This window comes from Rhinatrema bivittatum, chromosome 5 (genome assembly GCF_901001135.1).
Source record: "Rhinatrema bivittatum chromosome 5, aRhiBiv1.1, whole genome shotgun sequence".
In the NCBI taxonomy this organism is placed as follows: Eukaryota; Metazoa; Chordata; class Amphibia; order Gymnophiona; family Rhinatrematidae; genus Rhinatrema; species Rhinatrema bivittatum.
The window spans coordinates 87,387,093-87,411,975 of record NC_042619.1 but is presented as its reverse complement, the minus strand read 5'-3'; the positions used below and the strand labels follow the sequence as shown (position 1 = coordinate 87,411,975).

Below are 24,883 nucleotides of genomic sequence, written 5' to 3'. Positions count from 1 at the left end.
GCACATTCCATGTAATATTTCCACCGTTGTATTTACAGATCTGAAAAGCCAGACTTTATCTGGAATCATAAGCAGTCTTGTATTAATCTTAGTACTTTATGGTAGGACACGCATTAAACAGCATGATATTGGGTCCTGAAACCCACCCCTATTACAATGAGCTACTTTGCTTAGCATTTGCATGCATGAATTTTGCAAATCCATGCAAAGCAGTTCATACATAACTAATTCTATGCTAATAAAATAACATGACTGACTTTGAAAAAAATCAGCCTGCTTTATCACATTTGGGAGAGGTGGAGTTGTTTTCCCAGGGAAGCATCAGGACGCTAGCAAGGATCTTCAATGGGAAAATTTAAAAGTGACAAGCAGCCCGAAACACCTTCCACCTAACCTCTCAAATCACCCCTGAGGATCTTTGGAGACCCCCTGCTGCCTTCCAAGGCAGCTCTTGCTCCCCCCCCCCCCCCAAACAAAAGAGAAAAATAGTTTTTCTAAAACTGTGTGTTGACAGCCCGCCCCCTTCCCTAACTCCTCCCCTTGTATCCAAAAACAGTACACCCAATGCTTTCAGCCCCCCCTTCCAAAGATCCACCCCAGCAGCACCCACTCTCCTCTCCCTTTCCCCTGATCCTAATATTCAACAATTCCTGAGGTCTAGTGGCCCCCTAAGCCCCTCCCCTCACCTCAACCATAAAATATCCTTTGTAATCTGGGGGGCACTCTGACCCCCCAACCCCCCCTTAATAAAGACTCTGTGGGGGCCCAGAACATCCCCTTGCTCCGGGCCCAGTTGACACCATTTTCCAAAATGGCGTCAACCTGACCTTGCCCCTGCCTTTAGAACAGGAGGTTTGAAGGCACTGGGGGATACTGTTTTGGAAACAAGTTGAGGGGCTAGGGAAGGGGCAGGCCGTCGCTGCGCAGTTTTAGAAAAGCTATTTTTCTCTTTTGGGGGTAGCCAGGGCTGCCTTGGAAGGCAGCAGGGGTCTCCAAAGAGTCCCAGGCATGATTTGGGAGGGGTTTTTTTTGGGGGGGAGTCTTATTATGGCCTCAGACTCTTTAACGCAATGGTGGCCCCCATTTCTGAGCAGAATTTTTGTTGTGTGTTCAGGGAGGGACAAAATATTGTGGTAAGGCCACCCCTCCCTGCGATATTTTGTGCCTCCTGAAATAAAATATTGCAGCTTATTTAATGACCCAGTAAGTTTGTACCTGAGGCGCAATGGAGAGTGAAGTGATTTGCCCAAGGTCACAAGGAATGGCAGTGGGATTTAAACCCTGGTTTCCCTGGTATGCAGCCCACTGCTCTAACCACTAGGTATCTCCTCCAAACTAGCAAATCTGAAATGTTTCTATTGGGAAGCCAGACAGACTTGCTTCCTTGCAGTTTCCTGCAGTGTCTGTACTCAGCATTAAGCATAATCTATGCACTACTACTTTCTCCCTGCGCATGGTTACTTGGTGGGATCGGTATTTAGCTCAGTAGGACATTTGCAGTCATTCTCTGATCTGTATGCGGAGCACCATGTCTTGTACCATACTGATCTGCACTTGCAGCTTAGGTGTGGTTGGTCTTCTAAGACGCATGATGGTTTAGAACAGATGTTATGCAACTCACATGCCATTTGTAAAGTGGTACTGCCATCATATAGATGTTTGATTATCAGTACTCTCCAGTTGTATTCGTTTGAAATCTTTCCTTTCTTCCAACGCCCATGTTTATGCTCCCTGTTTAATGTAACTTTATCTTCTATATAGTTGTTAATTGGTTTCCCCTAGGTCCATTGTAAACCGGTACGATAAGACTTGGTCTTGAGCATCGGTATATTAAAAGAATATAAATAAATAAATAAATAAATTGGGACTTTGAGATGATACGCCAAATGAATTCATTCGTAAATGACATACAGAATTCCAAATTCATCTTGATGAAGATAATTGTGACCTATTTGGCAGATGGTGCAGAAAATTTGTAGATGTAATGGGAAAAGAGAATTTTATGTATTGCACATGCATCACACATTCTTCTGGCTTTTCTAAATAAGTAATGTGAGTCCCTTGTGTTGGTAAGGATACTAGTAGTGTTGTAACCATGTTGCCTAGTGTAGACTTTCTGGTCATATGTAGAGATAAGAGGTAATTTCTATTACTAAAATAGATTTTCCTATGTCACTCTTTTTGCTTTTTGGGGATGTCAAAAGGGCTTGACATTCTGTCTGGTGTTAAGAAATTAATCATACAGCTGATATGTGCCATAAGTTTAACTGTTTCATACTTTTGGAAATCTGAGCCTTAACCTGAATTCTTCCAAAGACATGGTAGATATTGCCATTATTGCAAAATTGATCTAAACACTTAAAGATGACCTGGAACCTTATACTAGGATATAGAGCCTATATTGGGCATGGCATGAATGCACAAATTGCAAATAGTTAAGAATTCTCACAGTTTATACTAATCTGAGCTATATTTGTCTGTCATAAATTACCAAAAATATTGGCCTAATAATTATCACCACTTTGATGGTGAAGAAAAGAGCTTACATGTAGTGTTTTAGTAAACTATATTCCCTTGTTTAAAATTGTTTTAAATATATATTCTCTCACTCTCTTAATATATATATGTTACACCATTTTAAGCACAGGCGCATATCATTTGTGTTAAAAACACCAAAGATTGTGGTATGTTAAAATGGCAAGAAAAATAAATTCCATTAAAAGTAAAAATAATTTATTTCAATGAGCATGATATGGCCATCCATGGAAAATATCAAGACATCCTATATACACAGCATTACAGCATATATAAAGTGCATGATATCTTTCTTGTCTTGTGATGCATCCTTAACCTGAGCTGTGTTAGGCCAAAATTGTGAGATATTTGAGCTAGTATCTCACTTCAGTGCATAGGCTCCTTTATGTGTTGGTATTTCATTCTAAATGTTTATAAAAAGTTGCATCCAGTATCAGTTTTGTTAGTTATATAATTATCTTGGTCCTGTACTAAAATAGGGCAGTCCTTATTAATGGGTTAATGATATGGGCTCAGTCATCACACAGTTCTTTGAATGCTGCAGTCATGCTGTGAAAATAAATAAGATTATCATTTTCTATTGTGCTAAAATTCCTGAAAAACAAATTTCTAAAGCAGTGCATTGTGGATCAGAGAGAATACATTTTGGAAATGCACCAAAAGTTGATAATGTCGAGTTGCACTTGGAATGTGTTGTGTGAGTGACTTCAGCGCTACAGTTTGAAGATAGAGCTAGAGTCGGGTTCCTGAGGATGTCTCATTCTAGGGAACAAGTGAACTTTTGTTTTTAAACAGTAGAGTTATTGACTGGTATGATATCTTGAGCCAAGGAGGAACTTGGATTTGACATCACTTGCATGGTACAGTGTAATACAAAAGCACCAGAACACAGACACCTTCACAAACGAAATACTTGGATTATATATGTGTGTGTTTTATATATTCACAGGATAAAGAATATGCTCCTAAAGCACACGTATGTGGAAGATTAAAGAATCCCCACTTTCTGTGTGTAGCCAAGTGTAAAGTATATCTCACACACACAAAGGTGAACTTTAAAAGCCCACTGCATGCCAAAATCGGAACATACATGCACAGGTCAGGCTCACGCATGCCCACTGAATCTTAAAACTGCTGAGATGCACGCGTATCTCCCACTGCGCACACATCTCACTTGATTTAAAATTGGGGCATGGTCTGGGCAGAGTGTGGACATATCTGGGCATGACCCAGAGATGTGCGCATAAATACTCTGCTTTGTAACTTTCTTTCTGCTATGGAGGGAGGTGTATAGTGCAAATAAATAAATAGATAGATAACTGAAGGACCTAGCTGTACAGTGGTGAAACTGGCAATGATGTGGATGCATGCCCATTTTAAAATACCCTGATTTAGCAATAGAAGCAGGATTTACGTGGCTAGGTGTACACCCATTTAAAATTGTACGGCTATGTGCACACGCCCAGTGTATTTTATAAGTGCACATATGTGCACGGATGTTATAAAATCACCAACGCACATATGCCAGTGTGCACCTGCGTACCGGTTTGAAAATTAGCATCCCTCAGTAGAAGGCTCAGTATAGGCTTGAAAGAACCCTGTCTGAATTTTGTCATGTTTCTGCAGGTGTTGTCATTTGACTGCTTCATTTGGGACTTTTGTTTTGGCTTTTGTCATATTTTGTTAGTGTCTTGCTGTACTGTTTCTGTGCCATACCACACACGCACACATATACAGTTGTGTGTAAAAGTTTAAGCACTTGGATCAAATTGTATGTTTTAGTGACTCTCTAAATGAACAGAATCTGACACTGCCTCTACATGTTATAAAACTAAGCATAGCAAATTACAGGTGAGTATTCACAAATGGTCCAGCAAGCTCAAAATAAATAAGCAATAAGTGCCTTCAAGGTATGTACATAGCAAAATGTACTCAAGAATCGGTCCCCCGACACGGAATCATGTTTCGCATGGGCTGCATCGGGAGGGACAGTTTACATAAGCATAGAAGTCCGTGTAAGGAATAGACAATTGTTGAAAATAAATTCCAAAAGAAACAAACATAATATTAAATAAGGATATGCATAGGACCATACATCATGTGGCAAAATAGCAGAGGACAAAGAATACATACCCAAATTGGAGAAATTTAATGGTTTTGCCATGTACATTATACCATTCCGAAGGAACAACTATGAAAAAAATATAATTCATAAAGGATGAACAATTTGTAGCACAGGCAAAAGTTTCTGAATTTATGATTAAGATAGTGAAAACCAAACCCGCTTATACATACCACTTATGCATGTAAAAATCAGTACTGATCTAATTCCAAGGGGATTGGCAATAAAAGCAAGCTTGACATATTTCTGCAAATGCATGCATAATTACTATTTATTTGCAATTTTTACAGATTTAAAATAGGTAAACTGTGAGTATGGCACATGCAAAGGTTTGTGCACCTGTTCAGTTAGTACTTTGTAACACCTCCTTTGACAGAAATATCTTCCATATGTTTCATGTAGCCAGCTAAGAGTCTTTCTATTCTTCCTTTTGGAATAGTTTCAAACTCTTCTAGATCAGAAATATTGCAAGGTCTCCTTACATGCACTGAGTGTTTGGAATCTCCCCACAGATATTCAGTATTCAAGACTGGGGGACTGTGAAGGCCATTCCAGAGCCTTCATCTTTTACCTAGAAGTACTTCAAAGTTGATTTTGAGGCATGTTTTGGGTCATTATTTTGCTGAAAGATCTAACCTCTTTAGCTTCAACTTCTTCACCGAGGGGTAGATTTTCAAACACGGCGCGTTCGTGTACTTTTGCTGGCGCATCAGGCGCAAGCAAAAGTACGCGGGATTTTAGTAGATACGCGCGTAGTCGCGCGTATCCGCTAAAATCCTGGATCGGGCGCGCAAGGCTATCGATTACGTATAGCCGGCACGCGCCGAGCCGCGCAGCCTACCCCCGTTCCCTCCAAGGCCGCTCCGAAATCGGAGCGGCCTTGGAGGGAATCCTCTAACGCCCTCCCCTCACCTTCCCCTCCCTTCCTCTACCTAACCCACCCCCCCCGGCCCTGTCTAAACCCCCCCCCTTAACTTTGTCGGGGGATTTACGCCTCCCGGAGGAAGACGTAAATCCCCGCGCGCCAGCGGGCCCCTAGCGCGCCGGGATGCGACCTGGGGGCGGGTACGGAGGGCGCGGCCACGTCCCCGGACCGCCCCGGGCCGTAACCAAGCCCCCGGGCCCGCCCCCAAAATGCTGCCGACACGCCCCGAAAACGGTGCGGCGCTCGGCCCCGCCCCCGACACGCCCCCCTCCGAAAACCCCGGGACTTACGCGAGTCCCGGGGCTCTGCGCGCACCGGTAGGCCTATGTAAAATAGGCCTACCGGCGCGCAGGGCCCTGCTCGCCTAAATCTGCCCGGATTTGGGCGGATTTAGGCGAGCAGGGCTCTTAAAATCCGCCCTTGAGTGTGGGCCATAGGATATGTTAATATTTAGTTCAATACATTCCTCCTTCTGCCGCACAATATTTCCTATGCTACTGGTTGCCACACAGCCCCAAAGCATAATATAGATCCACCCTCATATAGAGGTTATGTCAGCTTCTGTTCACGTAGAGATTCGTTGAAACATACAGTTTGACCGAGGGTGCCTAAACTTTTATGCTGAACTGTACATGATATGTATGTGCGTGTCTTTATAATGCCTCTATATAAAATCTCACAATAATTCACTCCCTTTCCTCTTTTAATTCTATCATTGGAGCCTTTTGTCTTGTAACACTTGGAATAAAAGAGAATTTAAAAAGGTATTTTGGATAAGAGTCCTTGGTCTTGGATACTGTAGTCATAATGGGGTAATTTAGACAAAAGCAGTTAATCTATGTCCATTCACATATAGGTTAAAAAATAATTAAACGGAGTATGCTGGAAAATCCACCCTGTGCCTAATATGCTTTTGTCCTTCGTTTCCTGTAATGCTGCCAGGATCAGGATCAGTTTGAGAAGGTTTTGTTATCTATCTCAGTCATCTTTCCCAAGATGTGATTTATACCAACTTTTAAATGAAAAAGAATTTTAGTTAACTATTTGATCCTTAGGGTACTCTGACTTTATTATAGGAGAAAATATAGAGTTTAGTTTATGTAGAGACCAGTTTGGGGACTGGCCTTTCACAGATATAGCCCTTCTCCATTCCTTGAGGGAGTGATAGAAAGTTGAAAGAAGGCTGAAGTGTATAAGGAATATGATAGGAAGGAGAAGAAGCCTAGAAGCTAGAAAGGTATTTATTATGTTCTGAAAATATTTACTACTTACTGAATGTGGATAGTACGAAATTGAGTTAATTTTTGCATTCAGCTTTCTTTATTTTTATGTGGTGATTCAGGGCCGGTGGAAGCACGAGGCGGCTGCCTAGAGCTTTTGAAATTTAAGGGCAGAGACCTAGTGTTGCCACCGGCTGCGCTCGCCATCGGTTCCGCAGGGGTGGACTGGAGGAGTAACAGCTGCAGCCGGGGCCAGAAGGAAGGGGGAGCGTTGGAAGGTAGGAGGCGTATCAGCCAGGCAGCACGTCAAGCATGGTTATCTGCGGCCCAAGAACACAACAGAGGAAGAATAAACAGCAGCAATTGTACAAGGTGATCCTTAGGAAGGAATTACCTATGACTACAAAGAAGCAGACGTAGAAGGCAGAGAATAAATGTGGCTCAACAGCAAAGCTTTTATTTTTTTCCCCAGAAGGAAATTTAACGAATTTCCAAGAATTGGGTGTGAATCAGCTGAATGCACGAGCTCTCGTGCAGTATAGCTTTGATGATGATATCAGTGGTGTTGGACAAAAGACCTGTTGTAAGTGTCGAAGTTCCCTCCTTCCCCAACAAGAGTTGGGGGCTTTGCGGCTACAAGGAGGTAGACTCAGGAACAACAGCAGAAGATATATCTTCATGGAAAAAATAGTGGCCCCATGAACTGGCCTGCCAGGGGAGGTGGTGGAGGCAAAACTGATAATGGAATTCAACAAACATAAGATAAGCACCAAGGATCCCTAGCTGCGAAGAAATGAGGGGAAACCAGAGATGAACTGGGGTCTAAGGCATTGCACCAGAAATTAAATGAAGCAGTCTGGAGAGTAGCCTAGTGGTTAGAGCAGCGGGCTATGAACTAGGGAAGCCAAGGTTCAAATCCTGCTATCACTCCTTGTGATCTCAGGCAAGTCACTTTACTCCCCATTGCCTAGGGTACAAATTTAGGGCCTGATTCATCAAGGCATTTTCCCATAGACACAGAATGGGAGAAATACCTTAGCAAGTCAGACCCTTCAATTGTACACCCTCTAGGGATAGGGAAATACCTACAGTGTATGAATGTAATCCACTTCCAAGTGTCAAAAAGTGGAATATAAATTAATGGGCCATATCTGCTGTCAAATTCTCTGCTTCTGTTTTTAACCATTTTAAGATTCTTAATGTTGTCAACTCTTTCTCTTAAGTATTTTTCTGCTTAGGCAGAGTGTTCTTGTCTCCAAAATGTTAACCAGGTGTGTCAGAGCTTTTCAAGTTGACACTTGTGGAAAACATTTGTACCAAGTTTTAAAATAAGATGCAGCAGATGAGCTCTTTACTGGCAACTATTCTTCAGTGCCTGGGGTCCTGTTCCCTGTCTACCTGCTTCTTAAATTGCCAGATTCCACACAAGCACAGTCACAAACATGTGTGCCGGCCAGCTGGCTCTGCCCAGGTTTGTTCCAGAATATCGAAAGTTTGCATTTTAAATTAAATACAAGGATCAATTATTACCAAAGAATGGGATTGTAAAATGTGCACGAAGCATGTCTGTAGGAAAGGGTACAGCTGAGTCATATTTATATTGGCAAGTCTGCAAAAGAGAATGAAGCACCTATAAAGCGGCACGTACTCCCTCATTATAAAGACAGACACCGGTAATGCAAGTCGCTTTTCTGTGAAGATTTCACAAATGTTAACGGTGAGAGGAAACTGTACGGTGAACCTATTATGTGTTTTACAAGCGCTGCGTAGCTAGCGGGCTTTTCCACGCCCACATTAACGTTTACAGTAAATCTTTGGGGAACTTACAGGTTCCTTGTAACGTAATTGAATTATGGAAAATAATGCAGTGAGAGAGGGGGTTTTGATTTAATTTAACAGTTTATAGGCTACATTTTTGGTCTGATTGTAACAGTAAAAAAAAAAAATCCCTTAAAATAATTTCCAGTATTCCTCTCGTCTGTCAATTCCCTTTTAATATTCATAGCGTTGTTGTTGCACACACCTTGGCTCAAGAGAAATCGCATGATTAATTGGGGATGAGCAAACTTTTAGGGCCTCACCCTCCTTTCATCCATCCGTGGTTGGGGGCCCCCTCCATTTAAATTTAGTCCAAAATTTGTTTTGTTTACAATGATTCAACCGGCTCGATGCATCCAATACAATTTATAAGAGCGTTTCACAATTTAAACAAGAAATACTATTTTATATCCTCCAAATATCATTTTCTTCCTTAGCTGAATTTGTGTCTTTACTGTCAAATATCCCCTTCTCTCCCACCACCTACCCACCATACTTTCTCTGTCCCCATGCAGCCTCTCTCTCCCACTCAACCCATCAGTCTCTCTCCCCCTCCACATCATTTTCTTCCCCAACCCCTTCAGTCTCTCTCCACCCCCTCACCCATCTCCATTGGTCTCTTTCCCCCTCCCAGTCTCTCTTTCTCTCTCTCTCTCTCTCCTACATTCCTATTAGTCTCTCTATCTTTTTCAACCCCTTTCACCTTCCTACTCTCTTCCTGATGCACATTCATTTCCCCAGCTGCTTCTGATCTTCTGGGCCACTCAGACCACCACTGACTCCTTGCTACCTGTGGTCTTTTGCCCTGTTTCTTGACTTTCCAGCTACTGTTTGTGCTCCCCCTTGCAGGATAAATCATGCCGCCACTTTGCACACCCAAGATCTAAGTTACTGTCTGTACAACCTTTACTTCAATAAGAAGCTCCTTCCTTTTCTGCTTTGTTCAGAATCTTTCTAGATATATTAGTAGCCATTGTTTTGCAGAACGGAGGAATGAGGTGCTGATGTGTAAGGGAAGCAAACTGAAGACATCACAGAAAGTTCATAGTTATGAGAAGGTACCCTTCAAGTTTAAGTAACTCTCTTCTCCCTCCAATTTTGGTAAAGCTAATAAAACAGGACTGTGTGTAAATTCTCAGACTACAATAGGAGTTGCTTGAGACTTACAAATATAACTTCCAGGGTGTAGTTATTCTAACCACATTTTAGCTCAGTAATTATAACCATATTTCAGGCCAGGGGAAACAATATTACTTTCTAAGGCACAAGGCTAATATCTGCAAAGATTCTGTGTTTGCATGCTCATATCTAGGCATGGTGAGCTTTGCTGTGCATCCCTCAGAGGTGCATAATAAGATAAGCATCGGTTATAATTGTGTAATAACTATTCAGGCTGTCTTTAAAGGGACTTCAGAGAAAAGCACTACATGAGAAGATAAAAATTACTTTTGTATCTGAATGCAGATGAATTCGTACTTTATATTTTCACCCTTGGGGAAACGGCTGCTCACTTTTCATCTCCACTGCGGTTTATATTGAAGAGGATTAGACTCTTCAGCGGACGTTTGTATTTGCTCTAATGTGGGTTGGATGACTGAACATAGAAAATACTTTTGTTCTCATGAACATTTCTTTCTAAGACCGTGGCTTCCCGAGTTCCTTCCTTGCTCCGTCCTCTCTTTTTGCTTCCCAAGAGCTTCGTAATGACCATTAATATTTTGTCATGAAAAGAGGCCGACCATTTTTAGCTTTTCCTAACTTGGTCATAACCAGCGAAGGCAAAGAAAACCTTCTTTATCTGATACCCACCTTTGCAACTTCTTGTAACAAAGCCAGATACAATTTCAGAATAAATTTGGAGGTTGGCACTGTGTTTGCTGGCGCACGCTACGCTAAGCTTAGAGACCAGGCCGGAGAAGTGCAAGTGAGAGAGACATGGCAGTCAGTCTGTGGGATCCTCGTGTCCAAATTACTGACAGTAATCTGAGTGGAAACTGACCATAGCGTTTCTCCAAAAACATTTATTCAGCTTTCAGGAATTACTGGGAACCATACAAAGTGGTTTGCTGGTTTTGAGTTTAATGAAAGTAAATTGGATTAAACTTGTCATGCTGTAAGAAGGTAGCATTTGTCGCTAATGAGACAAGAGTTATAATCTCAAATACAAATAACGTCCATTTCACCCATGTCTGAATATCATTCATGCAAACGCATGACTATGTGCTCAATATTCAGAGAGGGCTCAGTGGCTGATTTAAGGTGCCTAAACTTAAGCAAGGTATTGTCGCTCCTTATTTAAGTGCCTAGCATTAGAAATCAGCAATGAGCACCTACATTTGTTTCCCCTATCCTTGATCATGCACCTAAATTTAGGAATTTTGTGATTTAAAGCACCTAAATGTATGCACTGAGCCCAAGAGAGAGCCTGTTGGGCTCTTTCTCTCTCTCTAAATGCATGTTATATTTTCATAAGTTAAGAATGTAGCATTACTGTGCATCTCAGAGCATTCACTTATCTGTTACACAACAGGCAAGTTTTCTTTTTCATTTTATGTTTTATGCAGTAAAAAAAAAAAGTCAGCTTATTTTGTAAGTGCTGGTATGGGAGAAGACAGGCCGAGGGAGCTAAATGTTAAACTGCTTGCGGACAGTACTGAAAGAAGCTGATACTCACCCTCTCTCCTCCTGCACGTATAAATCTGCAGTGTATGCCAGTTTAAAATGATCATTGAAACATTTTGGCTAAATTCCTTTAGACCTTTCCTTCGGTTCTCATTTTCCCTGTTCTCATCCCACCCGTGAATGCCAACGGTAATTGCAAGACCTCCAGTGGTCACTGTGCAGTTTAACGCAGGCAGGTACAAATTCAGAATTCATTTGGAGGTTGGCGTTCTGTTTAAGCTGCAGTCGGCTCTCCTGGTGGGAAAAATCTGGAACGGGTGAGTTCTGCTTTCCGTTTGTTTGCCGTGCTCTAATGCCGAGTTTTGCGCTTCCTTGCCTAGGCATGCTTCAGAAGAGCCCGTCCATTGAAGACTTCGTGGATGCCCTGGTTTCAGATTTGGACCCTGACTTTGAAACATTCCTTATGGACTCAGAATAATATGGAAAGCAGAGGACCAGTGCTGTGGAAGACTGTGCAAGAAGTGACTACTGCTGTGATGACCTGTGTCTCGTTCTCCATGCACTATACGCTTGTAAAAAAAAAAAAGAAAAAAAAAAGGGGGAACGCTCCCCTCCCCCGATTTAATTTGTAGAGTTTTAAAATAAAAGACATTTTTCATACATTTTAGTAGCCTATGTTGGAGAAACAGAGTTATAGGTCATTTTTACAAGTTCTTGTGAATTAAGTCTTCTCTGTATTTGTACACTTTCCTTGACTGTGTGCGGGTAACTTCTTTTCATTTTTTATTATTTTGTTATTCTTTTAATTCTTATTCTACTGCTACGCATCTTTTAATAATTATTAGTCACTGTGTTTCAATATTTTGTTTTTGGCATATTGCATGACATTGTTCTATTTTTCTTATTTCATTTATTTTGCTTTATATTTATTTTGATAGATGAAAAAAACAATGGTACATATGACCACTGTCCTAAATCAAATCCTAGGTCCAGCCATTAAAAACAATGATAATCCTTCAGATTTCTTCTCATTTCTCTGCTTATTTCATTTGGAAAGCTAAAATTTGTCTTTTGTACTCCTACCACCATGGAACTAGTCCAGCTGTGAATTCTCATAAGCATGGACAGCTGTTTTCTTTCATTCTTGGGATTAATACGCTTTTCTGTGGTATTTGATACCATAGATTATGGAAATCTCCTGAAACAACTTGAAAAACTACGTAAGACTTCCAACTTGTAAGCAGCATTTTAAATGAAGTCAATTTAGGTGATTGTTCAGAATATATATACATGGTTAACTGCAATGTGTACTATTCATGTTAACTGAATATGTGATACTCTTTATTAGCTTTTCATAAAATTAAGAATAAACGTTAGGATCTGGTTTGGCCTCTGTTGGAAACAGGATGCAGGGCTTGATGGACCCTTGGTCTGACCCAGCATGGCAATTTCTTATGTTCTTATCTTCTATCCACATTTGAGGCCTCACATTTGTTTTAGTATGTGTTATGAGGCTGAGCACCATATTTTCCAGCTCGTTGCTTTCACTTCTGTTCTGCTGTTTGATTTTTATGCCCCAGTCCCAGATTTAGGCATGGTCGGCACAGGCAACTGCCTGGGGCATTAAATTTTGATGGCACCAAATTTCCAAGGCCAAAGAGAGGCCTATGTCTGCTTGTTTTAAGGCCATGTGCTGGCACAGCTTCAAAGGGGCACTGTGGCCTATGGGCATCAAATCCAGCGCTGTTTATACCAGCTCTTTCTCCCAAAGAAAACCCAAAGGTTGTTTATATCAGTCATAAAAAAAAAATACATCAAATAATCAATAAAATACAATTAACAGTTTGTCCTAAAGCCAACCTACCTGTCACTGGGAGAGTAGCAGGCCAGACTACCTAACTAAATAAATATTACTCCCAGCAGTACAATCAACCTGCCCAACAAATAATTCAGTATGCACTTGGTTCTAGTTTACTTATAGTGTCAAAGAATCAGTCTTAGGACGAATAGTATAAGATGCTTAGCAATTGTCTTCCTTAGACAATTAGTCACCTTTCCATTTCAAGTTAAAAGATTTTTCTGTAGGAAACTAACATTGGGCCTGATCTACTAACAGATCTTTTTCCCATTTTGTGTCTATAGGAAAGAATGTTTAGTACGTACAGTTGTGTGCACGAGTTTAGACACCCTGGTCAAACTGAATGTTTCAAAGAATTTCTAAGTGAACAGAAGATGATACAACCTTTACAAAGTTAAATATTATCAATATGTGATCTCACTTCTAAACGATAAAAGTGATGTTTATCTTGTGACAATGACCATCATATTTAGCTTTCTTTTATAAACTGTGAGAAGAGTATTTGGGGGGTTTTTTTAAGTACATTTTCTTATTGCACGTAAAAACAATGTCAAATCCTTATAAGTAACCACACTTATCTGAGTGCTTGTGCCTCTGGGAATTGCCTTTGTCTATGTCAACTGGCATATATAAATCTCCAGAGATCCATGGGCTACCCAACACTGCAGGGTTTCAGAAGACAGCTTCCTTCTTTAAGGGTCACCTAAGATGATCCGGTCTTTCTTTGTACAAATCCCGATTTTATTATCAGTTCCTTTTCAGAAGTAAATTTGTAGCTGTCACCCACTGTCTGCTATTGTGACAAAATCCTCTAGAGCTGCCCTTAAAAATGTGAGGTTCCAAAACAATTACTTACAGGCCAATACAGTAATGGTCACGGGAGAGTGGGCGAGCCGGCAAAATTGAGCGTCCGGTTTTCAAGCCGCAGGCCGATTTAAAATTTATTTTTTTTAAATTATTTTAAACTTTTAGGACCTCCGACTTAATATCGCCATGATATTAAGTCGGAGGGTGTACAGAAAAGCAGTTTTTACTGCTTTTCTGTGCATTTCCCCGGCGCCGGCAGAAATTAACGCCTACCTTTGAGTAGGCGCTAATTTCTGAAAGTAAAATGTGCGGCTTGGCTGCACATTTTACTTACTGAATCGCATGGGAATAACTAATAAGGCCATCAATATGCATTTGCATGTTGCGGGCGCTATTAGTTTCGGGGGGGGGGGGGGGGGGGGGCGTTGGACGTGCGTTTTCGATGCACTATTACCCCTTACTGAATAAGGGATAGAGCTAGTGCGTCAAAAACGCGCGTCTAAACGCGTACTGTATTGGCCTGTTATTCAGCAATACTTTAATGAAAACTCCAAACAAAGCCACAGTTTCCAGTGACAGCATGTCTCCCGACATGAATCACATTTCACCCTAAAGCTGTATCGGGAGGAACAGCACAATCTAGAAAATCAATAAAATGTATTTTAGAGACAGAACATATTTGTTTGTGGCCCTTCCCTATCTTCTATCTCTAAAAGAAATGTTACTGATTTTCTAGATTGTGCTGTCCCTTTTAGAGATAGAAGATAGGGAAGGGTCACAAACAAATCTTTCTTTATAAGAGTGAATTATCTTCATTTTTCAAATGTTCAGACTGCTGCTTAGAGGAGCACATGTTTGTTGAAAGTAGACAGAATAACGATCAAAGTCAAGAGTATTTGTTAAACTGTGGAATTGTCTTTACTCACTAATTTAAGGCCTAACAAGACAATGTATTGGGCCTTGTTAACTTTAAAAAAAAAAAAAAAAAAAAAGTAGTAATGAATCAACTGGCAAGGTGTTCACATTTTTGCATTTTTATTTTTTCAGTGTGTTAAATAGTAATTTTACGTTAACCATTGCAGAAATATGTTAAATTTGTACCTTGTAGTGGCTGTATCAGCTTCTGTTTACTTAGAGATTTCTTGAAACATGATTTGACCAGGTGTGCCTAAGCTTTTATCCTTTTTTTCATAATAGATGATGGCAGAAAAACCAATTGGCCCATCAAGCCTGCCTAATTATTCCTGTCCTCACTGCTAAGATATATCCCAGCTGCCAGTCATAGACGTTTGACTGCGTGCAGGCTATAACTTCTTATCCTAGTTGGTTTTGTTTTCCTTCTTGTTGGTTTTATATGATCCTTTGTAGATGAGCATACTTAATCCAACACCCAGCCCCTTCCGCCCCCCCCCCCCCCCCATATTGTACCACCAAAGTGTTACAATAATCTAAACAACTTTGCCTCCTTTAAATACTGCCTTCAGAATTGCCATAGGCCTACTTAAACCAGCCCTGCCAAGGACAGCTGCTGCCTGCCCCCTCAGTGAGTACTCATGCAGAATGGAGTGCCACCATTGTCCCAGGGAGCTTGTTGGCACAGGGAATTGCAGCTACCACCCCGAAGGAGAGCAGCCCCTTAAACATCTAAAAAAAAAAAATTCCTGCATGGTCCTCAAGGGTCCTGGGTGCCTTCCTATTCACAAGCAGTGTGACTTGTTAAACCATTGTCTACATCCCAGCCATGCTCTTCTATGTCCCTCTGATTTGATCCCCGTTATCGGTTAAGTTCAGTTAGATATTCTGCAGATTGATTTGATATTCGGCCTTTTCCTAACGATAGGCCCGAAGTGGATTTTATTACTATTACAGTTCACAGGTGAAATGAGTTCCTTATTTAAGGCTGTTCAGGCCACGTGATTGTATATATGTGGGGAAAAATTAATGTGATTACAGCAGCATTTCTCAACCGGTGTACCACATCATAGTGGTGGTCTGTCAGCTTTGGCACCGCCAGAATAAGGATCCGCTGGCTTCTGGCATTGTGGCTGAACTCTGTGGCCAGTGGTGATATCATATTGATTCAGTCAGTGGAAAGTTTGAGTTCAATCACTGCTGACGTTTACTGGTGGTGTGCAGCAGCCACCACAGCAATCTCCAGCTGCCATACATGATGACCGGCAGAAAACAGATTCCAGCTAGGTCTAGGACCAGGAGTGAAGAAAACACACGCGTATGTAGCAAGCCATTTCTTGAGTGTGCCCCCCCTCCCTTTCTCTGCTACTCTCACACACAGTCACAGACTCGACTCTTATCTTAATTTTCTTCTGATGGCCGGGCTCTAAGCTTCGTGCTGGCATTGCAAGCAAAGCGCTTTCAGTATTTTTGAGACGCCACATTGAGGCTGCACCAGCCCATGGATTTTGAAAGTGTTTTGCAGTGCCCACACACACACACACACACACGGTGCAAAGCCCTCAGCCATTGGATGGGAGGGAGAGGATAATTGTTGGTTCCCCTGCCCTAACCGAGGGTCCTGAGGAGGAAATTAGAAAAGAGACTGGGGGAACCTGGGAGAGGGGATGATCAGTTAGGCCTTCTCAGGCCCCCGACTCCACAAAGTGGACATGTAGCAATGACTAGAGACACTTGATACAACCAGTGCATGTTAAAAGATTGGGGGTTGCCACTTTCGATAAAGCCTCAAGCTTTCAAGTAATATAAAATAAATTATAGGCGTGTGCAGCTAAGAGCCACAAGGTGAACTGCAAGGTTTCCAATATCACTGGACAACCTCTGCCCACAAAAACCACTCCTACAGCTCCAACAAAACTATGCAGTTACTTGGCTACTTTACCCAAGAAACAAGAACCTCTGAGGACTGAGGCTTTATCCAGCTCTTAGGCAAGCTCTTCCCTCTTTCACTAGGAAGGAAAGGTGGAAAAATCTTCCTTCCATAAAGAAACAAAAAGGGCGAACCAACTCACCAGTTCATTGAGATGGGCCAGAAATGATTCCAATACTAAGGTATTCATCCTACAGATCTGATGCAAGGGAGAAGGTCTCGAAAAGCTCCTTCCCTTAAAAGTTTACAGCTTTTTCCTGACTGAAACCTTGCAGTAACAATAAGGGTCATTGCTAAATTAAAAGGTGGAATGGCCCGTACAGGAGCAGTGGGGAAATGTTTTAAAAACTTGGGCACCAGTTAAAATGTTTAGGAGCCAGAGAAAGTTTTCTCTACAATTTACACTTTTGGTTTTCTTTCTTTTCTTTTTTTTGCTTATTTTGTTCATTTTTGAGAGGAGCTTGCTTTTTTTATTTTACTTTTTCTTTTCTTTGCTTTCCTGCCTCCAACCTACTGTTCCTCATCCTTCTCTTTTCCCTCCTCCAACCTTTTTTTCTCCTCTCCCTCCCTCCCTCCCTCTAACACCTCTTTCCCCACTTCTGGCTGCTCCCCTCATTGCCCGAGCTGGTCGCTTCTCTCCATTGCCTGGCAATGGACATTTGCGCCAGGTCACACTAATGCTAGCAGTGGAAAGAGTACTGAAATTGTTCTCTGCATCATTCCTTTCATTCACAGTCAAAAATACCCTACTGTTATAAAATTATTTAACTATTCTGTTGCAGAAACCTGGTTGTAGTTTGGCACAGACAGCACTCTTTCAGTCTACCATTCTCCAAAATCTGGGACAAAATATGACAGTGGTAGAAATGCAAAAAGGTTTTTTAAAATACTATAATGTATATTGGTTGAATGAAGGGAGAATCTCTGACAATAAAAGTAAAAAAATAACAAAGTGATGGTGTATTTAATATTTATGAGTTTTAAAAAAGCTACAGTTGTGTTCTAGTTAACCAGTGTTGACTATTGACAAACACAGTGCATATGTTGACAAAGTAAAACACTTTGAAAGGCCATGCCCATTTCATAAGGGTGAAGTACACTGGAATTTCCGAATTTGTGTTCTGTGGCCAGCTGAAAGGTAGGCACAAGTCACAGGGCAGACCATGCTTTAGATTCAAGGACATTATCAAATACAATCCTAAAGTATGCAAACTTTGGGAGGACATGGCCTTGGACAGGATCAGATGCAGGTACCTCTTTCACATAGCTATGCAAAACTTGGAAACAAAGTGAGCACAAGCACATGTATTATTTTTGTAATATTCTGCTTTTTGATATTTAAAAGTGGATTACATTCAAATATCTTGGGTATTTCCCTGTCGCCAGGGTTATTCCGGAGGCAACAGAGAGTAAAGTGACTTCCCAAGGTTATAAGGCATGCAAGTGGGATTTGAACCCTGCTTTATAACTCACTACTCTAACCACTAGGCTATTCCTCTGTAAGGAGTGTTAAGGGCCTATTTTTCTCGTTTTGTGTCTGGGAGAAATGCTTAGTAAACTGGGTCTAATAAGATATTTGGAGCCAGCCCAATTCAGAGCCATAAAATGTATTATATTCCTTACTGCAATATGCCAGGCTCTCATTATCCCTCTTTGAGAAACCTGTCCTTCCAGTAACATTAGTATCCCATAGAAAAAGGCAGGGAAACTGCACTAATGTGTGAACTGTAACATCAAAAATTGCTATCCATGCTTCCATCTCAAGCCTGAACTGTAACATCAAAAATTGCTATCCATGCTTCCATCCCAAGCCTTTCATTTCCATGATCTCTTTGTGACCAGCTTCACTCTGCTGTCTTTTCCTGAGATAAATTCATCCCCTTGCATCTGCATACAGACCTATGTAACTGAATCTCTACCATTTAAACACTCAGCCACTTGCCTTGGTTCTTTTACAATCATACATCAAATGCTGTTGCAAAGGCTTTTTATTCAGTGTCATGGGATGACACAAATAAAAGGAATAACGCTCCTTATTGATCAGGTCAGCTCCCCCATGTGCAGGCAGTGCATAGCATGGAAGAGGGATTATTTAGCAATTACATATTTTCCCAGCGATAGCAGGCTGAATTAGCCATGCTGTCTGGGAGCGTCGCGACCGGATCAGTAGGCGGCGTTTTCTCCAAGAGTACAGAGTTTTGAACTCTGTACGGCTGTGCGGTGAGGTTCCCGCGCGATTGCCAGTTTACCTCAGTCTCTTTTTTTCCTCGAGCAGGACTGCACGCTGGGTTTTTTCTCCTTACTCGTCTCTTCAATTTTTCAAATTTTTGTCAAGTTTTTTCCCGTTCCTTTGGCAGTGATGGCTCCAAAACCATCTGGTTTTAAGTACTGCCAATGCGAGAAAATTATGTCCATAACTGATGGACATAATTATTGTTATATTTGTTTGGGCCCGGAGCATGACCCAGCCTCATGCTGAGACTGTGGTCGGATGTCTCCCTGGGCCCGAAGACAGCGCGCCGAAAAAATCGCGCGCCTCCGATCACCTCACTCTTCGCCGGGCCTGGCAAAGAAACTCAAGAAAACTCCAGCAAGAAGATCCACATCGCTGGAGGGTGCTTCGGCCAGGATGGTACCACCACCAGGGCCGCGAAAGGAGGTTGAGGCCTCGACTCCTTCAATAAAAAAGTCCACTCGTGCGCCGTTCGGGTCACAGGGCTCTTTACCCGCTCGTTCCCGCTCCTCGACGCCGAAGCACTCGGAGCATAGGAAACCAAGACGGAGCAAGCATACGGCGCATCGACGCATGGCGCAGCCCACGGCGCATCGACGCCTCAGCCAAGTCACAGCTCAGCGGCGCATGACGCATCGGCGCATTAGAATACGACACATCGACGCAGGGTGCATCAGACGGTGCAATCTGGAAGAGCTGCATCATTATCTGGGTCATCTCACCATGAGGTTCATAAATGAAAACATGCTAGGCATCACCAGCATGGTGATGCAAAACACACGAAATACCATGACCCATTTACAGCTCCACCATCTGCCTCTCCTCAGGATCCACTACAACACGAACACCATGCCAAACAAAAGGCAAAGAGAAAACATCTCCAAATGCCTGAATCTCCACAGACGGACTCTGATGTAGAAGTAGTTCACCTCTCTACTAATGTTTCTTCAGAAGCTGATAGTTCTCATTCGGATTGGTCCTCCCCTCATAGATCTCATTCAATCCACCGTCTGGAACCATGCCGTCCTTCTCAGGACTTGTCTCTGGGAACACTGGCCCCACCTTCAACGCCACTTCCAACGCCTTCACAACATACCCTAGCATCAAAGACGATGTCACAAATTTCTCTGGCTTTGAATACATTCTTTCAAGATCTGGAGGCCACGCATCCCCAGATTCCAGGTCCATCTTCTCCACCCTCTCCTCGGTGACTACCGACTGTCCCATCACCAAATCAACGAGAAAAATCAATCCCAATTCTGGATCAACCAGATTCTCCACACTCACAATGGTCTATGTCGTCTCCTTCCTCATCTACAGGATTTCCGTCAGATCCCCCCGTGGGCCTTCCAGAACCTTATTCTCCTCCTGAGGATTTATCCTACGCTAAATTCATAGAAAAAGTAGATCTCTCTTAAATATTGAAACAGGAAAGGTTCCCGACCCTCGTGCTGAGGATCTAGGGATTCTAAAGATATTTGAAATGCCGCCAGAGCCAACAGCTCTACCACCACATGCTGTACTAGATGCGGTTCTACATAAAATGTGGGAGAAACCCTTTACCACCTCAGCGGCCTTAAGGAAGACAGACTTAAAATACCGAATGAGAAATTCCACGGTCTATGAGTCCACTCAATTACCCCACAGCTCGGTAGTAGTAGAATCTGCACTATTGCATGCCAAAAGATCAAACCTTCATGCAAATTCACCGCCGGGAAAAGACCATAAATCCTTGGATGATTTTGACCATAAGGTGTATCATTCCTCCATGCTGACCACAAAGATACAACACCATCAATTCTACGTAATCCAATACCTCTTTGAATGTCTACAGAGATTACGTCCCATATGTGTGGCTTCCGATAACTCCTTACCGCAACCATTTACAGACATGGAGGAAGGTCTTCGACATTTACTCCGTTCTGTTTATGAGCCATTTGAATCATCGGCTAGATCCTCAGCGACCACAATAGCAGTATGGCGCATGGCATGGTTAAGGGCTAGTTCCATACGGGACGATGTCCATGACAAGTTGGTTGATATACCTTGTCTGGGGGACAATCTTTTTGGTAACAAATTTTGGAAAAAAGTTACCCTTCTGAAAGAACAGAATACTGCAGTTCAATCTTTTACATCATCAGACCCTCATCCTTCTTCTAAAAGATTTTACCCTTCATTCAGAAGAAGACCTTATGCAAGGGCACCTTTCACGACCGTACAATATTTATAGATCACAGTATTACCCCAATCAGCATTACCAACCACAAACTCAACCTTCACGTGGACGTCCTCGCCAACCATGACCTCCAAAACCAACTCCAGCAGCACCTCCAAAACAAACTCAATCTTTTTGAGTTACCCAGAGCCACCTCCACCGCACTACATAGGAGGCCGCCTTCAACACTTTGATGCCAGTTGGAAGGCGATTATTTTAGATCGCTGGATACTAAATATTATAAAAGAAGGTTACAGATTAAATTTTCTAACTCTTCCCACACTTCCTCAAGTTTCCCCTCTCAGGAACACATGACAACACTCCAAAGACCTACAGGAGCAGTTAGTCATTCTACAGTTGCAGAACTCAATTTGAGTAATCCCAATCTCCTTAAAAAATCGAGGGTTTTACTCTCCATATTTTCTCATTCCAAAAAAATCGGGAGGTCTTCGACCAATCTTAGATTTGCGAAACCTCAACAAACACATTCAAAAAGAAAAATTCAAAATGACATCTCTCAAGAGTATTCTGCCTCTTCTGCAACCCAATGACTGGCTATGCTCCATAGACCTGAAGGATGCTTATTCCCATATACCCATGCACCCTTCCTCCTGGCATTACCTTTGCTTCCAAGTTCAGAACAACCATTATCAATTCAAAGTTCTACCTTTTGGCCTTTCCTCAGCCCTGAGAGTATTCACGAAATGCTTAGCGGTAATGGTGGCTCATCTCAGACAGCTCTCGATACAGATTTTTCCCTATCTTGACGACTGGCTGTTGGTAGCCTTAGATCCGACTACTTTAAAGACTCACACATTCCAAACAATCAATTGTCTTCAGACATTGGTATTCATAATCAATTACGAAAAATCCCATCTGCAACCAACACAGGTTCTACAGTTCATTGGGGCGCTCATCAATACTGTTCAACAGAGGGCCTACCTACCACAAGACAGGATACAAACTCTGTCCTCTCTGGTTAGTGTCTATTCAACCAATCGCATGCATCGGCACGACAAATTCTTCAACTGCTGGGTCATATGGCAGCAGTCATCCATGTAGTCCCATATACAAGACTCCACATGCGTCATCTACAATGGGGACTCAAGAACCAATGGTCACAATTCTGGCAACCACTCTCGTCCAGAGTACGCCTTACCAGACAAATGTGCACAGACATTCAATGGTGGATAAACACCAACCATCTGAAATCGGGAGCACCGTTTCAGCGGCCTCTTCATCAAGTCACTCTCACCACGGAAGGGCTGGGGAGCCCATTTAAACAACTTAAAAACTCAGGGCTGTTGGTCTCTTCGGGAGTCCAACTTTCAAATCAATCTCCTCGAACTTTGAGCCATTTGGAAGGCACTTCAAACCTTCTCTACCCAGCTTTGAAGAAAACATATCATGGTATACCCAGACAATCAGGTAGCCATGTTCTACATAAACAAAGGAGGGGGGTCAGGTTCCTGGATTCTCTGTCAGGAAGCACTTCGCATACTTACTTGGGTAATATCCAACCAAGTCTCGATACAAGCCACTTACCTTCCCGGTCTTGACAATGTAACAGCGGAACGCCTCAGCAGAATTTTCCATCCACACGAATGGACCTTGAATCAGGAGGTGATGTCCAGCATATTCCAACAGTGGGGTTTTCCAACCATGGACCTGTTTGCCACAGAGAGCAACCGGCAAACACAGGCATTTTGCTCCATCTACCCAAGCAAACTTCGTTACGGTCCAGATGCTTTCCTCATTCCATGGATGGAGGGCCTACTCTATGCTTACCCTCCCATTCCACTAATATCAAAAACGATACAAAAATGCATCAGAGATGCAGCGGACATGATACTTATAGCCCCATCCTTGCCAAGGCAGCCATGGTATGCGTATCTCATATGACTATCCATTCGCCCGCAAATTCTACTGGAAAACCATTCCCAACTTCTAACTCAGGAGGGGGGATCCCTTCTTCATCCAATGCATCAATCCCTCCATCTGACAGCATGGAGACTGAACAGCACGTACTAAATTATCTAGGACTCTCATCTCAACTTGAGGACATTCTCATTGAATCCAGAAAACCATCCACCAGGTGTAACTATGATGGGAAATGGCGTCGTTACTCAGAATGGCGCAGACCAAAGAATCTAGACCCTTACTCTACAATGATAACACATCTTCTGGAGTACCTCCATACTCTTTTCACAGCAGGTCTAGCATACGTTTCCGTTCAAGTGTATGTTAGTGCAATTGCAGCTTTCTATTGGACTCACAACGGACTACTCATTTCCAACCACCCTTTAATCTCCAGATTCATGCATGGCATTCTGCATCTTAGACCACCGGTCACAAAACCGCCAGTACCATGGAATCTCAATATCGTACTGGAACAGTTAATGTTACCTCCCTTTAAACCTCTAGACTCCTTACTTACTTGGAAAACTGTTTTCCTGGTGGCGGTAACATCAGCACGGAGAGTAAGCAAACTATAAGCCTTAGTTCACTACTCGCCTTACTTAGAATTTTTTCATAAGAAGGTCACCCTTCAACCTCATCCTACCTTCCTTCCTAAGGTGGTATCTGCTTTTCATATCAACCAGTCCATCACTCTTCCAATCTTCAAGCCTAAACCTCATGTGAATGACAGTAAGAGAGCGTTGGCTTATTACAAACAGAGAACACATTCTGAATCCAGGCCATCTCAGCTGTTCCTCTCCTTCAACCCAAATTCTCCGAACCAACCTGTCTCCAGGAGAACTCTGGCTAGTTGGTTGTCCCAATGCATTACGTTTTGCTACAATAAGAGCAATTTGCCATTGAATACGAGACCAAAAGCTCACCAGAGAAGAGCAACTGCAACGTCAGTACGGGTTAATGTGAATCAGTTATTTACTCTTTCAGATAATAGAAAGACTAGGGGGCACTCCTTGAAGTTAGCATGTGGCACATTTAAAACTAATCAGAGAAAGTTATTTTTCACTCAATGCACAATTAAACTCTGGAATTTGTTGCCAGAGGATGTGGTTAGTGCAGCTAGTGTAGCTGTGTTTAAAAAAAGGATTGGATAAGTTATTGGAGGAGAAGCCCATTACCTGCTATTAATTAACTTGACTTAGAGAATAGTCACTGCTATTATTAGCAACAGTAGCTTGGGATAGACTTAGTTTTTGGGTACTTGCCAGGTTCGTATGGCCTGGATTGGCCACTATTGGAAACAGGATGCTGAGCTCGATGGACCCTTGGTCTGACCCAGTATGACATGTTCTTATGTCAGTCACCCATTACAGAAATGTTTCGCTGATTGACATTTGCAAAGCGGCAACTTGGTCTTCTCGCCACACTTTCACAGCGCACTACTGTCTAGAACAGCAGAGCTCTTCTGATGCAGCCATGGGTTCGGCAATCCTGTCAACCATGGCACATAAATAAGACTGTCTACCATTTTGAATTCAAGGGTGGCATCCGGACCTACACAACAAAACACCTTGACACCAACCGGGAGCTTGGGACTCCCAGACAGCATGGCTAATTCAGCCTGCTATCACTGGGAAAAAGCAAGTTTGCTTACCGTAAACGGTGTTTCCATAGATAGCAGGATGCATTAGCCATGCATTCCCTCCCTCCTCCCTAGACAGTCTTCACATACACTGACTCTACCTTTTCCTTTTTTTTTCTATGTACTT

General features: G+C 42.3%; 1 protein-coding gene across 1 annotated transcript in view; it reads left to right on the top strand.

Moving 5' to 3' along the window:
• Positions 1 to 12,261, top strand: part of MIPEP (mitochondrial intermediate peptidase) — a 375,213-nt gene extending 362,952 nt beyond the window's left edge. The window contains exon 19 of the mRNA XM_029602546.1: positions 11,623 to 12,261. Coding sequence (XP_029458406.1) covers positions 11,623 to 11,720 — 98 coding nt within the window. The 3' untranslated portion in view covers positions 11,721 to 12,261. The remainder of the gene's footprint in view (positions 1 to 11,622) is intronic.
• The last annotated feature ends 12,622 nt before the right edge of the window (positions 12,262 to 24,883 follow it).